General features: G+C 44.5%; 2 protein-coding genes across 2 annotated transcripts; one reads left to right on the top strand and one right to left on the bottom strand.

The window, feature by feature from the left end:
* Window positions 1-5,595: 5,595 nt before the first annotated feature.
* On the bottom strand, window positions 5,596-13,469 carry SLC25A53 (solute carrier family 25 member 53). The gene is made up of 2 exons (XM_008066583.1): window positions 13,396-13,469; window positions 5,596-6,544 (listed from the first exon to the last, which is right to left on the bottom strand). Exon 2 carries the CDS (start codon window positions 6,511-6,513, stop codon window positions 5,596-5,598), a length of 918 nt encoding a protein of 305 aa, XP_008064774.1. The 5' UTR covers window positions 6,514-6,544; window positions 13,396-13,469.
* A 1,562-nt stretch (window positions 13,470-15,031) lies between these two features.
* LOC103268998 (zinc finger CCHC domain-containing protein 18) lies at window positions 15,032-16,239 on the top strand. Its single transcript, XM_008066582.1, is given in 6 exon segments — window positions 15,032-15,056; window positions 15,059-15,357; window positions 15,360-15,437; window positions 15,439-16,052; window positions 16,054-16,160; window positions 16,163-16,239. Coding segments are annotated over 6 exon segments (1,200 nt in total).
* The last annotated feature ends 383 nt before the right edge of the window (window positions 16,240-16,622 follow it).

Below are 16,622 nucleotides of genomic sequence, written 5' to 3'. Positions count from 1 at the left end.
GCGTGATAGCGTGCGCCTGTAATTCTGGCTACTCGGAAGGCTGAGGTGGAAGGATTGCCAGAGCCCAGCAGGTCGAGGCTGCAGTGACCGGGAGCGGCCACTGCACTCTAGTCTGGGCGACAGAGTGAGACTCCAACTCAAAAAAAAAAAAAATTTGAGAATTAAGGAAGATGATATGAAAGAACCAGAGATATTGGAGAGTGAACAGAATAGGGAAATACAGTATTTTTATCTTATTCTTCAATGAAAGCTTTTCACTTTTCCTGGTTTATTATGCTATTTCTCTCACATCCAACATTATTTTATCAACTTTCATATATTATACTATATGTAGCTATCTCAAACAGTCAAATTATAATTCCATTTAATGTTTAAAAATAAATTTAAGCCGGGCTCGGTGGCTCAGCCTGTAATCCCGCGCTTTGGGAGGCTGAAGTGAGACTCCAACTCAAAAAATAATAATAATAAATAAATTTAAAGAAAAACTAAGTCTAACTAAACCATATAATTATAACAATTGTCATAAAACATTAGTTATTATTTCACCTTGAACTTTAGAAAAACTGATATAATTTATATTTAGACAAAAATACATAGCATGCACACAGCAACTATATAATGGCTTTTTACTCTTTTTCTTCCACCTTTTTATACCAAGTAGCTTCAGTGTTAAGCTCTACATTTGACAAGTCTTTAAAGAGGTATAGGTAATACTACAAAAATGAGATTAGTGGTAGCAGCACTCTGCCAGAGGAGGGAGGGGGAAGCACATAACATCAATAAGGATGCCTGATCCTAATCCAGGCAAAGTGAGGTCCAATGGGAGACCCAAAACTTCACCTGTACCTAAACCACTTATGCATTCAATCCTGACTTGTACCCCACCACTTTAAAATAAAAAAAGAGGCCGGGCTCGGTGGCTCAGCCTGTAATCTCGTGCTTTGGGAGGCCGAGGTGAGTGGATTGCCTGAGCCCGCGGGTTCAAGACCCGCCTGGGCAACTTGAGGAGACCTCATCTCTACAATAAATCAAAAAATCAGCCAAGCGTGGTAGCGCGTGCCTGTAGTTCCAGCTACTTGGAAGCCTGAGGCGGAAGGATCGCCAGAGCCCAGCAGGTCGAGGCTGCGGTGGCCGGGAGCGGCCAATGCACTCTAGTCTAGGCAACACAGTGAGACTCCAACTCAAAAATAAAATAAAATAAAATAAAATAAGAGATATAGGTATTTATTACCTTGTTATTTTATTGATCTCAACTCCTAAAATTCATTTCTTAAATATCAAAAAATATAACTATATTAACATCACAAAACTAAATATTGACATTTAAAATTACTAGAAAACTACTACACCCCTAAACTTTACTCAGAAGATTTAAATGGAAAAATTGGATAGTTCTATATAATTTTATAATATTGCCTAGATTTTATATGAACCAATTTGTAGACATTAATTATTTAAATTAGAACATGCTTTATTTGTAAATCCGTGTTTATAAGTGCATAGCTTCAATTCTCAACATACCTAAATGTAAATGTAAAGCTTTTATAAATGGAAATATAGTAAACAATTACTGCCAATTTAGCTTAAAAATATGCTCTGAGGAGAAAAAACACGAACTGTTTTTCCTCTGCTCTCACACCACAATGAACACAAACGACTTCTGTGATCTAAAATGTGTTTTTCTCTGCACACCAGGAAAGTAAGCAGTTATGTAGTGGACATCAGCTAGGTGTCCTCCAGTTCAATTCTGATACTATCTACTGAGAGATAGCATCAGATCCCACAGAATGAAGTTTCAGTCCCCCAAGACTGCTCGCCTATTTTCAGACACCAGTCACAAGTCCAGGCCTCCAGAACTTCTGACCAATCACTTTCAGGTTAGGGTTCCCATAACCTTCTATTTGGGTTCAGTTAATTTGTTAGAGTGGCTCACAGAACTCAGGGAAACTCTTATGTTTACTGGTTTATTATAAAGAACATTAACAAAAGATACAGATAAAGAGATGCATAGGGTGAGATATGGGGGAAGGAGTGTGGAGTTTCCATGTCCTCCCTAGGCACACTACCCTCCAGAAACCTCTACGTGTTCATCCATCCAAAAACTCTCCAAACCCAGTCCATTTGGGCTTTTATGGAAGCTTTATAATGTAGGCATGACTGATTAAAGCATTGACCATTGATGATCAACTTAACTTTCAGCCCCTCTACCATCCCTGGTGGTGGGGAGGGAATTGGTAGGGAGGGCTGAAAGTCCCAACCCTCTAGTGGTGTGCTGGTTTTTCTGGTGACCAGCCATCCATCCTGAAGCTACCTAGGGGCTGCCAGCCATCAGTCAATCATTAGCATACAAAAATACATCACTTTGGAAATACTAAGGATTTTAGGAGTTGTGTGCCAGCAAACAGGGTCAAAGACCAAGTATATGCCTTGTGGGTTTTCATTTTATAATATTCTGTAATAACTGCACCATTGTCATGGAGATAAAAGTCTTTTCAAACAAATTTGGATCTATAAATATTTAATCTAGAAACATTGAAAATCGATGTATGCAACTCTCATTTAAGAAAAAATATTAGGCCAAGCCTGTAATCCCAGCACTTTGGGAGGCTGAGGCAAGAGGGATTGCCTGAGACCAGTGGTTAAAGACCAGCCGGGGCAACTTGCCAACACCTCGTCTCTATAATAAACCAAAAATTAGCCGGGCATGGTGGCGCACGCCTGTAGTTCCAGCTACTTCAAAGGCTGAAGCAGAAGGGTAGCCGAGCCCAGCAAGTTGAGACTGTGGTGGCCGTGAGCGTGCCACTGTACTCTAGCCTAGGCAATAGAGTGAGACTCCAACTCAAAAAAAAAAAAAAAAAAAAGGAAAAATATTTTATGCATGTGTATAGACAGAATGCACCCTCAAATAATAAAGCAAATGGGGGGAAATGTTCATGATAAGTAAATCTAAGTAATGGCTATATGAGTGTTCTTTATGATTTATTTTTGCTTGTAACATTTCTACAAGTTTGAAATTATTTCTAAATAAGAAGTAAAAATGAAGAAAGGGACACGAACTGATACCGTGACATAAATGGAAATTGACAAGAGTACTTGGAGATAAATGCATCTTTTGAATAAAAAAGTGAAGGAGTGGTGGTAGCTTATTCCCTTCTTTTCAGTTTAAAAACCAAAGCCATAAGTGAAGTTATAAACTATATTTATAAGCAATATTTTCTTCCTTCTGAGATTTAACCTTGAAATATAACTAGCTGCTGTTCTGCTTTTCCTTTCGTTATACACACGCTGTGTTCTACTTCTGTGAATCCACAAGTACTGTCCCAACTCATTCAGATTTGCAGATGTGGAAACTCATCTCCAGCTCTTCTAGACCAGTCATTTTCTGTCAACCTTAGTGACAAAGGCTGACATCACATCTCCAACAATTGTATCTTTAATTCCTGTGACATTCTCTGATAAATTTTCACTGCTAGATCTACAATCCGGTAGGACAAATAAAGAACAAATTTGGTTTGCTAAGGAGATGCAAGTAGAGGGAATGTCATGATATCATCTATAATGGGGAAAACTCTAACACATGTTATCAACTCAAAATTTCACAGTTGAAGCAAATGGGACCATTATGCAATGTGATTCTGTTGTTGAAATGTAAGATCTCGAAGTGGTGCTAATAACAAATATGTCATCAATAACACAAACTCATCAAATTTTCCAGTTGAAAGTGTTTTTTTATTATTGTTATTATTACCATTATCATCAGCAGCATCATTATCATGAGCATAAAACTAAATCCACTATTAAGAGAACACATTCCCAAAGGCATGTGTCTTGCTGACAGTGAGTCAATAACATTATCTTCATGTACAAGGGACAGCACCCTGAGGATATAGACCATATCACAGCTTGATAATCAATTCAGTAATTCAGCCAACATTATCGAGCACCTAGGCACAATGAATGATTTTTAAATGCATACAAGAATCCCTGCTTTCAAAAAGTTTTACAGTCTAGTAGGAGGTATTAAAGAACACAGGGCCACATGAGATCTGTGGCATAATGGAATTAGTACCATTTATGAAGTGCTGTTGGGAAGGAGGCATCACAAGAGACTAATGTCACATTCAGTTGGGGGAAATCAGAAGGGGCTCCATAGAAAAGATGGTATCTGAGCTGGGCTTTGAGAAACTGAAAGGATGCTGGCACACTGGTATGTGAAGTAGGAATGTCATAGGTGAAAAGAAGAGTGTTGGTCAAAGTATGGCCATGGGAAATCTCATGGCATGTTTGGGGAATAGTTCATCTTGGCTGGTGTATGGGGTCCATGTAAGTGGGGGTGGTATGATAATATGTTGAAAGTTCTATGAGGACTATATTTGAATGGATCTGAATGACAGACTAAGATTTCTGATCTTTATGTCATAGTACCCACATTTATCCTCATCAACAAAATATGCAATTATTTGTGAAGAGATGAGGTTACTTCAATTCCAGTTTTCACTTCACTTCCAGTTTTCTTAAGGAAACTCAATTGTTTTCTAGGCAATGTTATCACTTTGCTATCAAAAATGTCCTAGCAGATAACACAAAGCAACCTATAGTAAATGTTGCTATTTTACATGTAATTAATTATCTTCTTTTTTTTTTTTTGAGTTGGAGTCTCATTCCGTCACCCAGGTTGGAGTGCCATGGCACACTCACGGCCACTGCAACCTCGACCTGCTGAGCTCAGGTGATCCTTCCGCTTCAGCCTTCCAAGTAGCTGGAATCACAGGCATGTGCCACCACACCCGCTAATTTTTTTTTTTTTATTATTTCTTGTAGAGACAAGGTCTTGCCACGTTGCTCAGTCTGGTCTCGAACCCCTGAGCTCAGGCAATCCTCTTGCCTCCGCCTCCCAAAGTGCTGGGATTACAGACTTGAGCCACTGCACCTGGCAAATCTCTTCTTTCAAAGTCTTTATTCTTTCCATCCATGGACCACATCTCTTCTTACTCCTATTCCCAGTCCCACGAGTTCTTGTGGCATCTGATAAGTTGAGCCAAGTCTAACTTAGGATTTCCAACCACATCTGCTACCCTGAAACTAGGACCAACAGTCTTGAGAAGTGAAAGTGGTGGTGGTAGAGGCGGTAAACAATGTCATGAAAATATAGCCATCTGGGAAGCTTTCTAGAATCCCTAACCTAACTGTCAAGCACAGTTCTTTGAAATTGGAGTTCCATTAAGTTTGGTCTGGAGGACACCTAGAGAAGTCCCAGAACTCCTGAGTAATGTCATCTTTTTAAGTTTCATCTTATTGTCAAGGGATTTCTTCAAGGTGTAACATTTAATCTGAGCTATAAGTTATTTAAAGGCCTCCTGGTTCTGAGGCTACTGAAGCTGTGGGGAGACTAGGGTGAACTTTTCTTTCTCACTATGAAATCCTGTTGGGCTTTGTGTGTGCCCAAGAGGCTAGTAGTTGGGAACTTCTCCCATACAATGAGTTTACATACAATGGTTGTATTAGGCAATTGAGTAAAAAAAAGTAAGCTATATTGAACCAATCTGGGAAGATTTAGAAATAACAAGATGTATTGGCCACACTTCCTGCAGCTAGTCAGTCTAGCTCTTTCCTGGAGTGGGACTTCCTCTGCAGGAAGTCGTGGATTGCCGTAGTGAGGCCCCATGTCACGCTGGACCTTAGGATGACCAGGGAGCCTCCTCGGTATATCAGGAGCAACTTTCGGCCCCGAGTGTCCCACACATCTTGAGCAGAGGCCCACAGGCTTGGCATGCTCTGCCAACCAATATGGGACTGCATATTGGCAACCAGCACAATAAGAGGATACAGAACTAGGCAGGTGATTGTTCCGTTGACACTACCAGACACCAAGGCAGGAACCCAGTGGGGTAGGCCTTGCTCTGCCAAGCCATCCTGGATGGGGTCCTTGAAAGAAAAATATAGAGCACTGCCCAGGCTGTTCCTGGCAAGGACAGGCCAGAAACCACGATAATAGCCCAGCGACAGCCGCCCCCAAAGCCCATAGGAGTTGAATTCCTTGAGAATACTGAAGGTGCTGGGGAAGCGCGCTTGCTTTCGGCCATCCTGGAGCACATTTTGCACCCTTTCAAATGGGCTAAGTGCCACAGCCTCCACCACACCAGACATGAGCCCTGCAGCCCAGCGGTGTCCCAGGGAGTGTGGCCCAACAGGAGAGAGAGAGCACAGCAGGCTATCATAAGTCCCAAACAACAGAGTTCCTTGCAACGTCTTGGAGAGAAGAGGTGGGTAGATTCCCCGGTAGAAGTATTGAGGACCTTCATGCCAAAGCTGCCTCACAGCCTCTGACACTGCCATAGCATGGATCTGTTGCCGGAACACAACCTTATAGATAGGAAAGGTCAGAAAAGTAGACATAAAGTTGGAAACAGCCCCGAGGGCGTAGGCCTGGGAGTGCCAACTTTTCTTTCCTGGAGCCTCTGGTCGTGTCCTGTGCTGAAGCTCCTTCCCAGTAGAGTGGTTCTGCTCCCCCATGCTGAAGACAACTGGGTGAAGAGGGAAGAAACTGGCAAGGGTGGGAAAAAAGAGGTTAGATGGACCATTTAAATCTCTGGGTGAGTATTTTCATTGCTTAGTTAGAAACAGGCTCTAAGAAGCTCAGGTTGAAGGAAACAAGCAACTCTTTGGGCCAGTTTCGGAGAAATAAGCATACCCTTAAGAAATTAAGAATTCATTAACCTTAAATTGAAACAAAGGCAATCAGTTTTTCTGGATGGAGCCAGCTTTACAGTATTTTTCTGACACAATAAATTTTCCAATATTCAAAAAAGGATGATGATTGAAGAACAAGAAATTGAGAAGGGGAGGGCTCCAAAACTTAATGTATTCAACTTTCACAACATGAAACTTTGCATTTTATAAAGTACTAGAAAAGTAAGTTGCTATTATCTTTCAAAAAAACAAAAACTGGCATTATCTTGTAGAGGCAGAAAGGCATTTAATAGCTGAAGTGCAATGCTTTCTCTAAACATTGGTAGTAAATTCCAGGAGGGGGGAATCTCCCCTGCCTTCCTCTCTGTGGATTCCTGCCCAAGTTGTGACTGTTTCATGGCAACGCCCCACCCCTCTCCCCCAAGTGAGGAAAGGAAGGAGCAGCTGCTCCTGGAAGTTCAGTGCCAAAAGGCTCAGCATCTGGTAATTTTCAAGCCTGACCTTGTAGACCTGTAGCTATTTAATAGAGCTCGGTTTCTTGACCTCAGTGCTACTGACATTTTGGGCAGGACAATTCTTTATTGGTGCCCGTCCTGTGCATTGTAGGATGTTTAATGGCTCCCTGGCTTCTACTCATTGCATGTCTGTAGCCCCCATTGTGACCTACCCAGTGTGATGACCAAAAATATCTGGAGACATTGCCAAACATCCCCAAGGAGGCAAAACTGCTCCTGGTTCAGAAGCACCATATTGGAAAGAATAGGCAGTACAAGGACTTCAAACAATTGCTCCTGCCCCTAAAAGACCAGGAAGCAGATGGGGTAGTATAAGATGCAACTTGGGAGCCAGAACACATGAAGGAGCTTTGGGACCAAAGGAAATGAATGTTCAGTGCAGACCTAAGGACTTGAGGGAATTTGTGGGGAAGAATAGGGGCTCCCTGGGCTGAGGAGACATGGTGTGCATCAGCGGGAGCTGGCATGTCAGGGAGAGGAAGCACAAAGCTGTGTGGGTAGGGAACAGGAAGAGAGGGAAAGAGGAGAAGAAGAGGAGAGAGGGAAGGCACGAAGGCCAGGCTGGAGAGCTCACATCTATATTGACAAGGACAGGAAATCCGATAGGAACTGCAGACATACAGGTTTCACACAGAACCCTGAGCTATGTGGTCCCCCAGGCTAGGGGAGTGTTGGGACCCTAATTATGCTAGCAGGCAATGGCCTGCCAAATAGGGACAAAAGGGTACAACCTGAGGCCCCAGAAAGGAGTAGAATCCAGGCACTGCAAGAAGCCCAATACAGCCCAGGACATGCCTTGAAGTGCTTCTACTTCCAGAATCAACACTCCCATCAGCTCTGTTTCTCCCTGGACCTTTGCTCCTGCTCCATCCATATCCCCACAATCTCACCTGACCATCTCCCTCCTCCCCTGGAGCCACATTCACCTGTTGGAGGAGGTGGAGTAGAGGCTTAGCTTCCTGTGCTCTGCCCATCATCACTTCCTCCCTCCCACCCCACATTCCATGATGACCTTAAGCCTCAGTCTCTTTAACCCCATGACCAGTAGACTGGAAGGACCCCTCTGCCTCTGACCCTTTAGCTGAGAACTGAGCAGGAGCATAAGGCTCAAGAGGCCCACTCTGTGCATCCCTCTGGGACACCTCTGGCCCTGCCAGAGCCAAAGAGGACCCCTATCCCAAACCCAGGCAGGAGGCAGCTACTCAGTCCCCCAAAGTTACAAGGGCCCCAACACTCTTCAGCTAGCCTACTAAGGATCTTCTTTCCCAAGTCTTATCTGCATCTAAATAAGGACAGGTGGTAAGGCAAATGTTTGTCCCTCTTCTACCTCAGAGTGCAATAATGTTCCACTGTTTCCCCACTTTTTATAAATATGTGTTCATGGGCTCCATGAGGCAGGCTGATTTAGCAGAAAGAAAACTGGACTAGTATTTGGCAAACCAGCATTCTAAGCTACAGTTTTGTTATCAACTTTCTGTGTGACCTTTAGAAATGCACTGACATCTTGAAGCCTCATCCATCTCAGTTGTAAAATAAGCAGATAGGTCAAAATGCTCCACAGGCATCTCATACTGTATAATGCCAGAGGAGGTTGATATGGCAGAATTTGGGCCAATAGTGGATAGAGGAATTACACTTTTCCATCCCTAATTCCTTTTGCCATTTTTGCAAATCATTTTGAGGGATTAAAGGTGAATAATAACTTTAAAACACCTTACCTTAAATATCTAACTCATCATTTAATAAATCCAATTATTTCCATTTTATGAAAGGGAATCCATTTTTCTCCCATGTATTTTTTTCTGTTAAGATGCTAGGCTTTGGGAACAGACAGACCTGAGAATGAATTTTGTCTCCACCAATTACTTAGTTGTGTGACCTTGGACAAGACAGTTAATTTCATTCAATCTCAGTTTCTTCAGCTACAAAATGGGAACATTAAGACCCACCTCAAAATGTTGTTGCAAAGATTAATAAAATAAAATGAAATAAAGTAGCTGAGAGCATGTTGGCCTCAATAAAAAGTATCAGAAAAAAAAAAAAAAAAGATGCTTCCCATCCTCACTGTTTCCACAAAGCACACATTCCTACAGGACACTCTCAGGACTGCCAGAACCAAATGAAGTGGCATGTTGGAGCAAATCCTGTGTTCCCACGGGAGACAGGGAAGACCTTTTTTCCATGAGTACGAAGGTACAATATAAATAATCCAGGACAGCCTGACCCCTTAACACAAATTCTAAAGTAGAGACCACATAATGAATCTGGAGTTGTCATTGAGCAGTTATCATCTGTACCCTATGATCTGCCTCCTGTGTAAACAGTTTAGTAAACTGTTTAGCTAGTCTCTTCCAGATGGGTAGCTTGTGTGACCACCCCAGGATCTAGCCCACGTTTTTCTGTTCATTCAGCCATCTCTTCGCTAGTCCTTTGGTCAGCTCACAAACGTGTATTGATCTTCTACTAAATCATTGTGGGTAAATCACCATAAAGCTAGAGATGAATAGAATTAAGTGCCCTCAAGAGATTGGGAATCTAGTGGGGGAGACAGGTCAACAATGAACTAAACTATACTGGAAGACAAAATAAAGGGTTCATGAATCAAGCCAATACAGAAAGACAAGAGCAATTTATTCTACCTGGGACAGGAAGCAACCACAAAATTTTTCTAAGGAAAAGCATATAACTCAATCTTTTAACTGATGAGTAGGCTCTTGCTAGGTGGGGGCGTAGGGGCAGGTGTTCTAGGCTGAGGAAGAAGCCTAAGGCACAGAGGTTTAAAAGTGTGAGTGGTATGTGGGGCTGGCCTGCCCCATGTGGTGAAAAGAAGACGGAGCTGAGGCTGATAGGGAGGAACCCATTTAGAATGAGGACCACTGCATTGTATTGTAGGGTACAGACAGGGGTTCTGGATTCAGACAGTCTTGGGTTTGAATTTCACCCTGCCACTTCCTAGCTTTATCACCTTGGCCAACTCTCCTCACTTCTCTGAGCCTCGTATCCTTATCTGTAAAATAACTGTTATGAAGATTGCATGACATAAAGTTCTTATCACAGTACCTAAGTATACAAGTTGATCCCTAAGTTATATTAATATTTTCATTTTTTAAAAATGACATAATAGGAATAAAGGTGAGACTACAACTACATTGTCCTAAAGGCTGATATTGTTCTAATGTATTGGGTCATCTGCAGAATGCATTGTAGATAGCTTGCTTGGAAGGCAGCAAAGAAGCATTTTCGTGGGCTTTGGAGTTTGACATCCCTGGGCTAGAGAGTCCCAGTGCCTCCACTTAGAAATTGTGAGACTTTACACAAGTTACTCCCTGAAATTCAGTTTCCTTGTCTGCAAAATGGGATAACAATAGCTGACTTAACAGGGCTGCTGAGAAGCTTAAATAAGATAACAGATGGAAAGTTCCTGGCACAGAGGAGGCAGGCAGGCAAAGGCAGCTATTATTGTTTCAGCTGAAAGCTTTACCTGCTAACCTTCAAGCTTTTAAGGTTTATTTGTTGAAACTGGAAAATGTGGTCTCATTAGAGACATTAATTGGAACACACTCCCACATATGAGGCCAGAGATAAGGGATGCTCTGTATCCAATTGGAGCCATCTTACAAATGCTCCCCTAAGCCCTGCACAAAGAGCACCTCACTTTGTTCTAATGGCCCCATCCTGGCACTCTTTACACTTCCTGTTATTATTTTTGTCAGCTCTCAGAGATCTATTATTGTTCCTATTTGATCCCACCCCTACCAAGTCTAACTGCAAATACTTAATTTGGCGATGAAGCCAATTTAAACACAGAACAAGAGTCTGCTGAGAGGTCCAGGGTCAGATGTCACAGTACACGGGAACAGAAGCAAGAGTCTGAAGGAAACCCACTAGTTATTGCTAGAATCACCCCTGACTGTGGGTGGTGAGCAGCTGCCTTCTCTGTACCGTTGGCACTTTCCACCTCCACCATCATTACCCCCACATTCCGTCCACAAGGCCACAATTCTGAGATGGAAGGTGATTCATCTCCAAAATTACAGTTTACTCCAAGGAACTCTAGGTTATTAGGGCTGTAAATAAGGCAGAAGGGAGGAGGTGAAGTACCTTGGCAGGCTGAAGACGAAGCCAACAGAAGCTAAAGGGAATCAGACTGTTCAATTGCCTCAGCCTCAGGAGTCAAGAAAAAGCCCCACTGTAGCCTCCTAGCCACACTCTACACAAAGGAAATAATACCTGCTCTCTAAGTTAGGGAAAATGGAGCAGGTTTTCCAGCCACTGACTTCACGGCCATTCACTCTGGACAACCCTGCATGCCGTTTCCATGGAATTGCTCCTTCTCTGGGGCCAGTGATGCTAAGTCCAGCAAAGGATAAGTCCCCTGAAGAGCTCACAGAAGGGCAACCTAGCAACCTATCCTTGAGCCAGGAAATGAAAGAGCTATATCAGCAGCACAGAGCTGTGGTTTGGTGGTTAGGTTAAATTGTGTTTCATTTCTCACACTTCATCTTGAAGCACAAGTTGAAGGAGGAAGATGTTAAGACAGACCCATTTGAAAATCTACAAAGCTACAGACTCAGAAAAATGTACAGAGTCCAAGTTCTTTGCATACAATTTCAAGAAGGACCCCAGGTAAGAACCTCCTCTCTGGAGTTACATTGCTTGACAAATATGCTGTGGACAGATACATTGATGGCAGGCCCATTTACTTACAGCCTTTAGCATGACATGGTGGTGTTCAGAACAGTGCTTCACACCCCTCAAGATCAACTACAGTGCTGGTTGAAAATACATGTCACACTCCTCACTCCTAGTCCCAGTACATCAAAACCTCCCAGAGGTGAGGCCCGGGAGCCTGCATTTCTAACAAGTTCTCCAAAATGATTCCTTGAACCCATACTCTGGTCAATAGCTTGGGTTCTGGAATCAGAGACTCAGTTCAAATTTTGGCTTTACCTTGTAATTTTAGGCAAGTCATTTCACAAATCTCTGTGAGCCTTGTCTCCTTTGGGGTCATAAAGGGCTGTAGAAATAATGTTATTTTTATAAACAGGTAATTTGTTGTAGTGTAAGGAAAGAAATAGGGTTGTTTCTTTTTAATTTTTTAAATTTTTTTTGAGTTGGAGTCTCACTCAGTCGCCAGACTGGAGTGCAGTGGCCGCTCCCGGCCACCGCAGCCTCAATCTGCTGGGCTCCGGCGATATTTCCGCCTCAGCCTTCCAAGTAGCTGGAACTAGAGGCGCACGCTACCGTGCCCGGCTAATTTTTTGATTTATCGTAGAGATGAGGTCTCGCTGCCCAGGCGGGTCTCGAACCCGTGGGCTCAGGTAATCCATTCACCTCAGCCTCCCAAAGCGCGGGATTACAGGCTGAGCCACCAAGCCCGGCTAGAAATAGGATTTTAAAAAGTGCCAGTTTCCTTCTCTATACAATGGGAACATGAAGGTTGCCTTCCTATTCCATCTCCCCTTTTCCCACTGCCTCCTCACTCCCTCTCTCAGCACTCCCATCACATCAAGACTGCTGTTGAGAAGGTTTGAGACTACTTATGTAAAAAAGCTCTCCAGGCAGTGCAGCAGGGCAAAGAGTTAGTATAGTTAGAAACAGGTGCAAAAGTCTCGAATGCTGTTATTTATTTGCTGCATGAATCAGGGCAAGACGCCTAACCTCTCTGTGGCCTCATATGACGCCTTTCCTCATATGTAAAATGGAGATAATAGTCCTTGCTCACTAATTCTATATAGTCCCAAGTTTGTCCTCACATCCCTGCTTTGGTTTTTCTTCACCAACCCTTAATTTGACAGAGGAGTGTTTGCAAGGGGGCAGCCTTTGAAGTCAGACATGTTGACTTGGGTGTGAGCTCTTAGCTCTGTACTTCCTAACTGTACTGCCTGGGTGCTTAAGTCCTTTCTCTGTTAAATGGGCACACTGCTACCTCCTTCACAAGGCTGCTGGGAAGAATAAATAAGAGGTTAGCTTGCAAGCACATTTACACACAGAAAGCACTCAGGAAATGCTCTTCCTCCCCACCCCCACCCCCCACCCCCTTTCCTCCTATACAAAGGTGAGGGACTCTCATTGTTCACTTGGTTTTGGTCCCACCTCGTGTTTAAGACATCCGGTCTCAAAGTGAGGAGGAGAGCCAAGGCGGAAGGGGAGAGGGAGAAGGGAAGCGATGGAGAAGCAGCAAACTCACGGATGAAATATAAATGGGCCCTGTCCTTGCGTCCGAGTTGCACTTGACGCCGCGCCGGCTCCCGCGCCTGTCTGCCGCAGCCCCCGCCGGCCCGCTCCCCCCTCTTGCCAACATTAGCATCGGGGCCGGAGGCTGCGAGGGGAGGCCGCCCCCTCGCCCCACTGATTGGCCGCACCGCCCCGTTCGTCACGTTCTTTTGTCTCAATGGGCAAAGGCTAAAAGCAGCCGCGGTTGTCGCGAGGGTAGATCCACGTTGCCTGGACTCGGTTACCCCTCGCTGGGCATCGGTGCGAAGCGGCTTGGTCCATCCAGCAGTGCTGGGTCGCTTAGCGGCCGCGGAGGCGCCAGCCACCGTTTCCCCCTGCAGGGCTGCACATACCGGAAGACGAAACAGCACCGTCGACGCCAGAGCATCCGCTGCCCCTCAGCTGAGCGCAGGTAAAGCAAGGGGGCGCGATTGCCCAGCGCGGAGAAGGGAGGGGTAAGTCCCACCAGAGCTGGGCGTCTCCCGGTTGGAGAATCTGCGAGGCAGAGGAGCAATCCCGCGCCCTTTCTGCGCTGAGGGAGGAGGTGTGTTTCACCTGGATGCTGCCCATTGAGTAGGATTTGCCTGAATTGGGGGGCGGGGGGGTAGGTGGGCGTTTCAGGGAGGTGGCAAGGGGCGGTGGAGGGAATAGCAAGCTGTCTTGAACCCTTTTTGCATCGCCTCATCTCTTCCTGGGAAGAAATATGGAAGTGGGAGCGTGTCCAACTTCTGTTCCATTTCTTCCTGGCAGGTCATGAACTTGAATTCTGTGCAACTGATTGCAGAGCTGGTAGGGCCGATGGTTTCCCGGAGAAAATGTAATTGGGGGCGGGGGGGGCGCTTCGGCATGTTTTCAGAAGGTGAGAGAAGGAATTTGCCGCCTGGCGACAGCTGAGGTGGTTGGAGGGGAGGTAGCAGGAAGACGGATGAAGCTACTTCTGACTCTTCTCTTCCCCTTCTCATGGCGCAGTCTTGAGTCCCTGAGGACACAGACCTGCAACCCTCAGTGGACAGTGGTCAGTTGTACCCAGGAGGCGAGTTTTCTCAAAGCAGATAGCTGTTGTAGTGGTTGGAAGCGAAATAAAGGCGAATGCGTTTCCGAGCTCGTGTAAGAATCTAAGAAATAATAGAGAACATTTTGACAAGGGGGCGTGGTTGAGATCTGAGACCATGAGGTTAATGGAGATCTCATTTATTACCATAAGTCTGTGAGACTTATACCATGGAGCTCTATTTTGAGCTGATAGCCCCAAACACTATTTCACTTAGAATTAGAAGCAACAATTGTCACCTCTCCTGGAATACTTGTGGCTCTGAAAAACTGCCTAACACATGGACAAAAGATTGTAATTGCTAGTCTCCTTCAGGGTATTTTTTGGGTAGTGGGCAGATATAAAACGCACTACGAGGGTACTCAGGAAGGTAGAAAATGCTACTGCAGTCTGCTTCCCCCACAGCTCACTGTCTTGCTAACTTTTTTTTCCCCTTTACAGTACCTACTAAAATACAAGGAAGACACACCCCAGAACGCTGTTTTGGAGATTCCTATAGATTAGGCTTTTTTGAAAAATCCCGAGCATCTTGTTATATTCAGTTACACTATTGTCAGTCATGGCTAGCATCATTGCACATGTGGCTAAACCCTGCGGCAGAATGCACCCTTGCGGCCTTGGGCCCATTCCATGTTGAGATCTTTGGGGAGGAGTCTGGGTCCTTTAATGGTCAGTATAGCAGAGAGAAACATGAAGTTGTTCTTGGGGAGGGCAGTGCCAACCCGAGGGGAAGAAACCTTTGAAAAATGGCTGATTGAATCCAAGGGGGTCCTGCCAGATTGGAATATGTCTGAGGAGGAAACGCTCAAGTGCTTAATGAAAACTCTAAGAGGCCCTGCCCCGGAGGTCATGTGTTTGCTTCAGTCCGCCAACCCCAATCTCCTCATCTATGTGTCGCAGATTTCTTGCGAGCAGTGAAGCTGGTGTTTGGGGAGTCTGAAAGCAGTGTGACTGCTAATGGTAAATTTCTTTAACACCCTGAAAGCACAAGGAGAGAAAGCCTCTCTTTATGTGGTCCATTTAGAAATGCAGCTCTAGAATGCAATTCAGGCCAGCATCCTAGCTGAGAAAGATGCAAACCAAACTGGTCTCCAACAGTTCCTTTTAGAGGCTGAGCTGAATGGGGACCTGTGCCTCTGTCTCAAGCATCTTCTCAGGGTGTATGCAAATGAGCAGGAGCAACTTCCCAATTTCCTGGAGTTAATCAAGATGATAAGGCAGGAAGAGGATTGGGATGACAATTTTATTGAATGGAAGCAGCCCAAAAGGTGTGATCCAATAATGAAGAGGGCAGCCAGCCCTGTGGCATTTCAGGGCCCCCAGCCAATATTGATCGGCAGTTGCTATTGCAATGTGACAGAGATAGATGATACCGTGGTTGACTCAGATGAGGATGTGATTCTGGTGGAGTCTCAGGACCCTTCACTGACATCCACGGGTGCCCTCAATCTCAGAGGCAGAGCCAGACCTCGGGATCAAATGCTGGTCACTGATTCTTCCAACAATTCCAGGGCTCAGTCTCCTTCCCCCAGTGGTGGTGGTACTGAGTATAAAAATGATGGTCCTGAGGATATGCGTAGACAGGAAGCGAAAATACACAATCCAATGTTCATATTGTGGTGAGGAGGGCCACTCAAAAGAAACCTGTGACAATGAGAGCCACAAGGCCCAGGTTTTTGAGAATCTAATTTCATCCTGCAGGAGCTGACACATACAGAGATCAAAAGAGATCCCTGGGAACACAATGACTCCTCTGAGGCACAGTAAGGTGCTAGACCCAGACCTAAATGAACCCTTAACTGTATTCAGAGTCTGGTGATGGGAAAAACCCAGGCTTGGGGGTGGGCTTCTAACTGCATGAATTAATTCACAAAGCAGTTTTCCTTTGGGAAGGAGAAGTCTTGCATACCAGCACAGTGGAGGGAGATAGCCTGACTTCAGTTTCTGCTCCCTCCTCTGCCAGCCTAAGGGTCTATTCTATGTGTGTCTATTTCTTTGATGACTTTATGCCTTTTATGAAAGGAGTATCTCTTTGTTAAACCTTTAAAAAATAAAGGAAAACACAAAAACTAAAGTACACATTACCTGAAACTCTCTACCCTTTTTAAACAATTGTCAGCCCTTTGGTGAAAGTCCTTCCAGATATTTCC

The sequence above is a fragment of the Carlito syrichta genome, unplaced genomic scaffold, assembly GCF_000164805.1.
Source record: "Carlito syrichta isolate Samal-C Ts95f unplaced genomic scaffold, Tarsius_syrichta-2.0.1 Scaffold309016, whole genome shotgun sequence".
Lineage (NCBI taxonomy): Eukaryota > Metazoa > Chordata > Mammalia > Primates > Tarsiidae > Carlito > Carlito syrichta.
The sequence above is the reverse complement of the archived record's forward strand: the minus strand, read 5'-3'. Positions and strand labels throughout refer to the sequence as shown.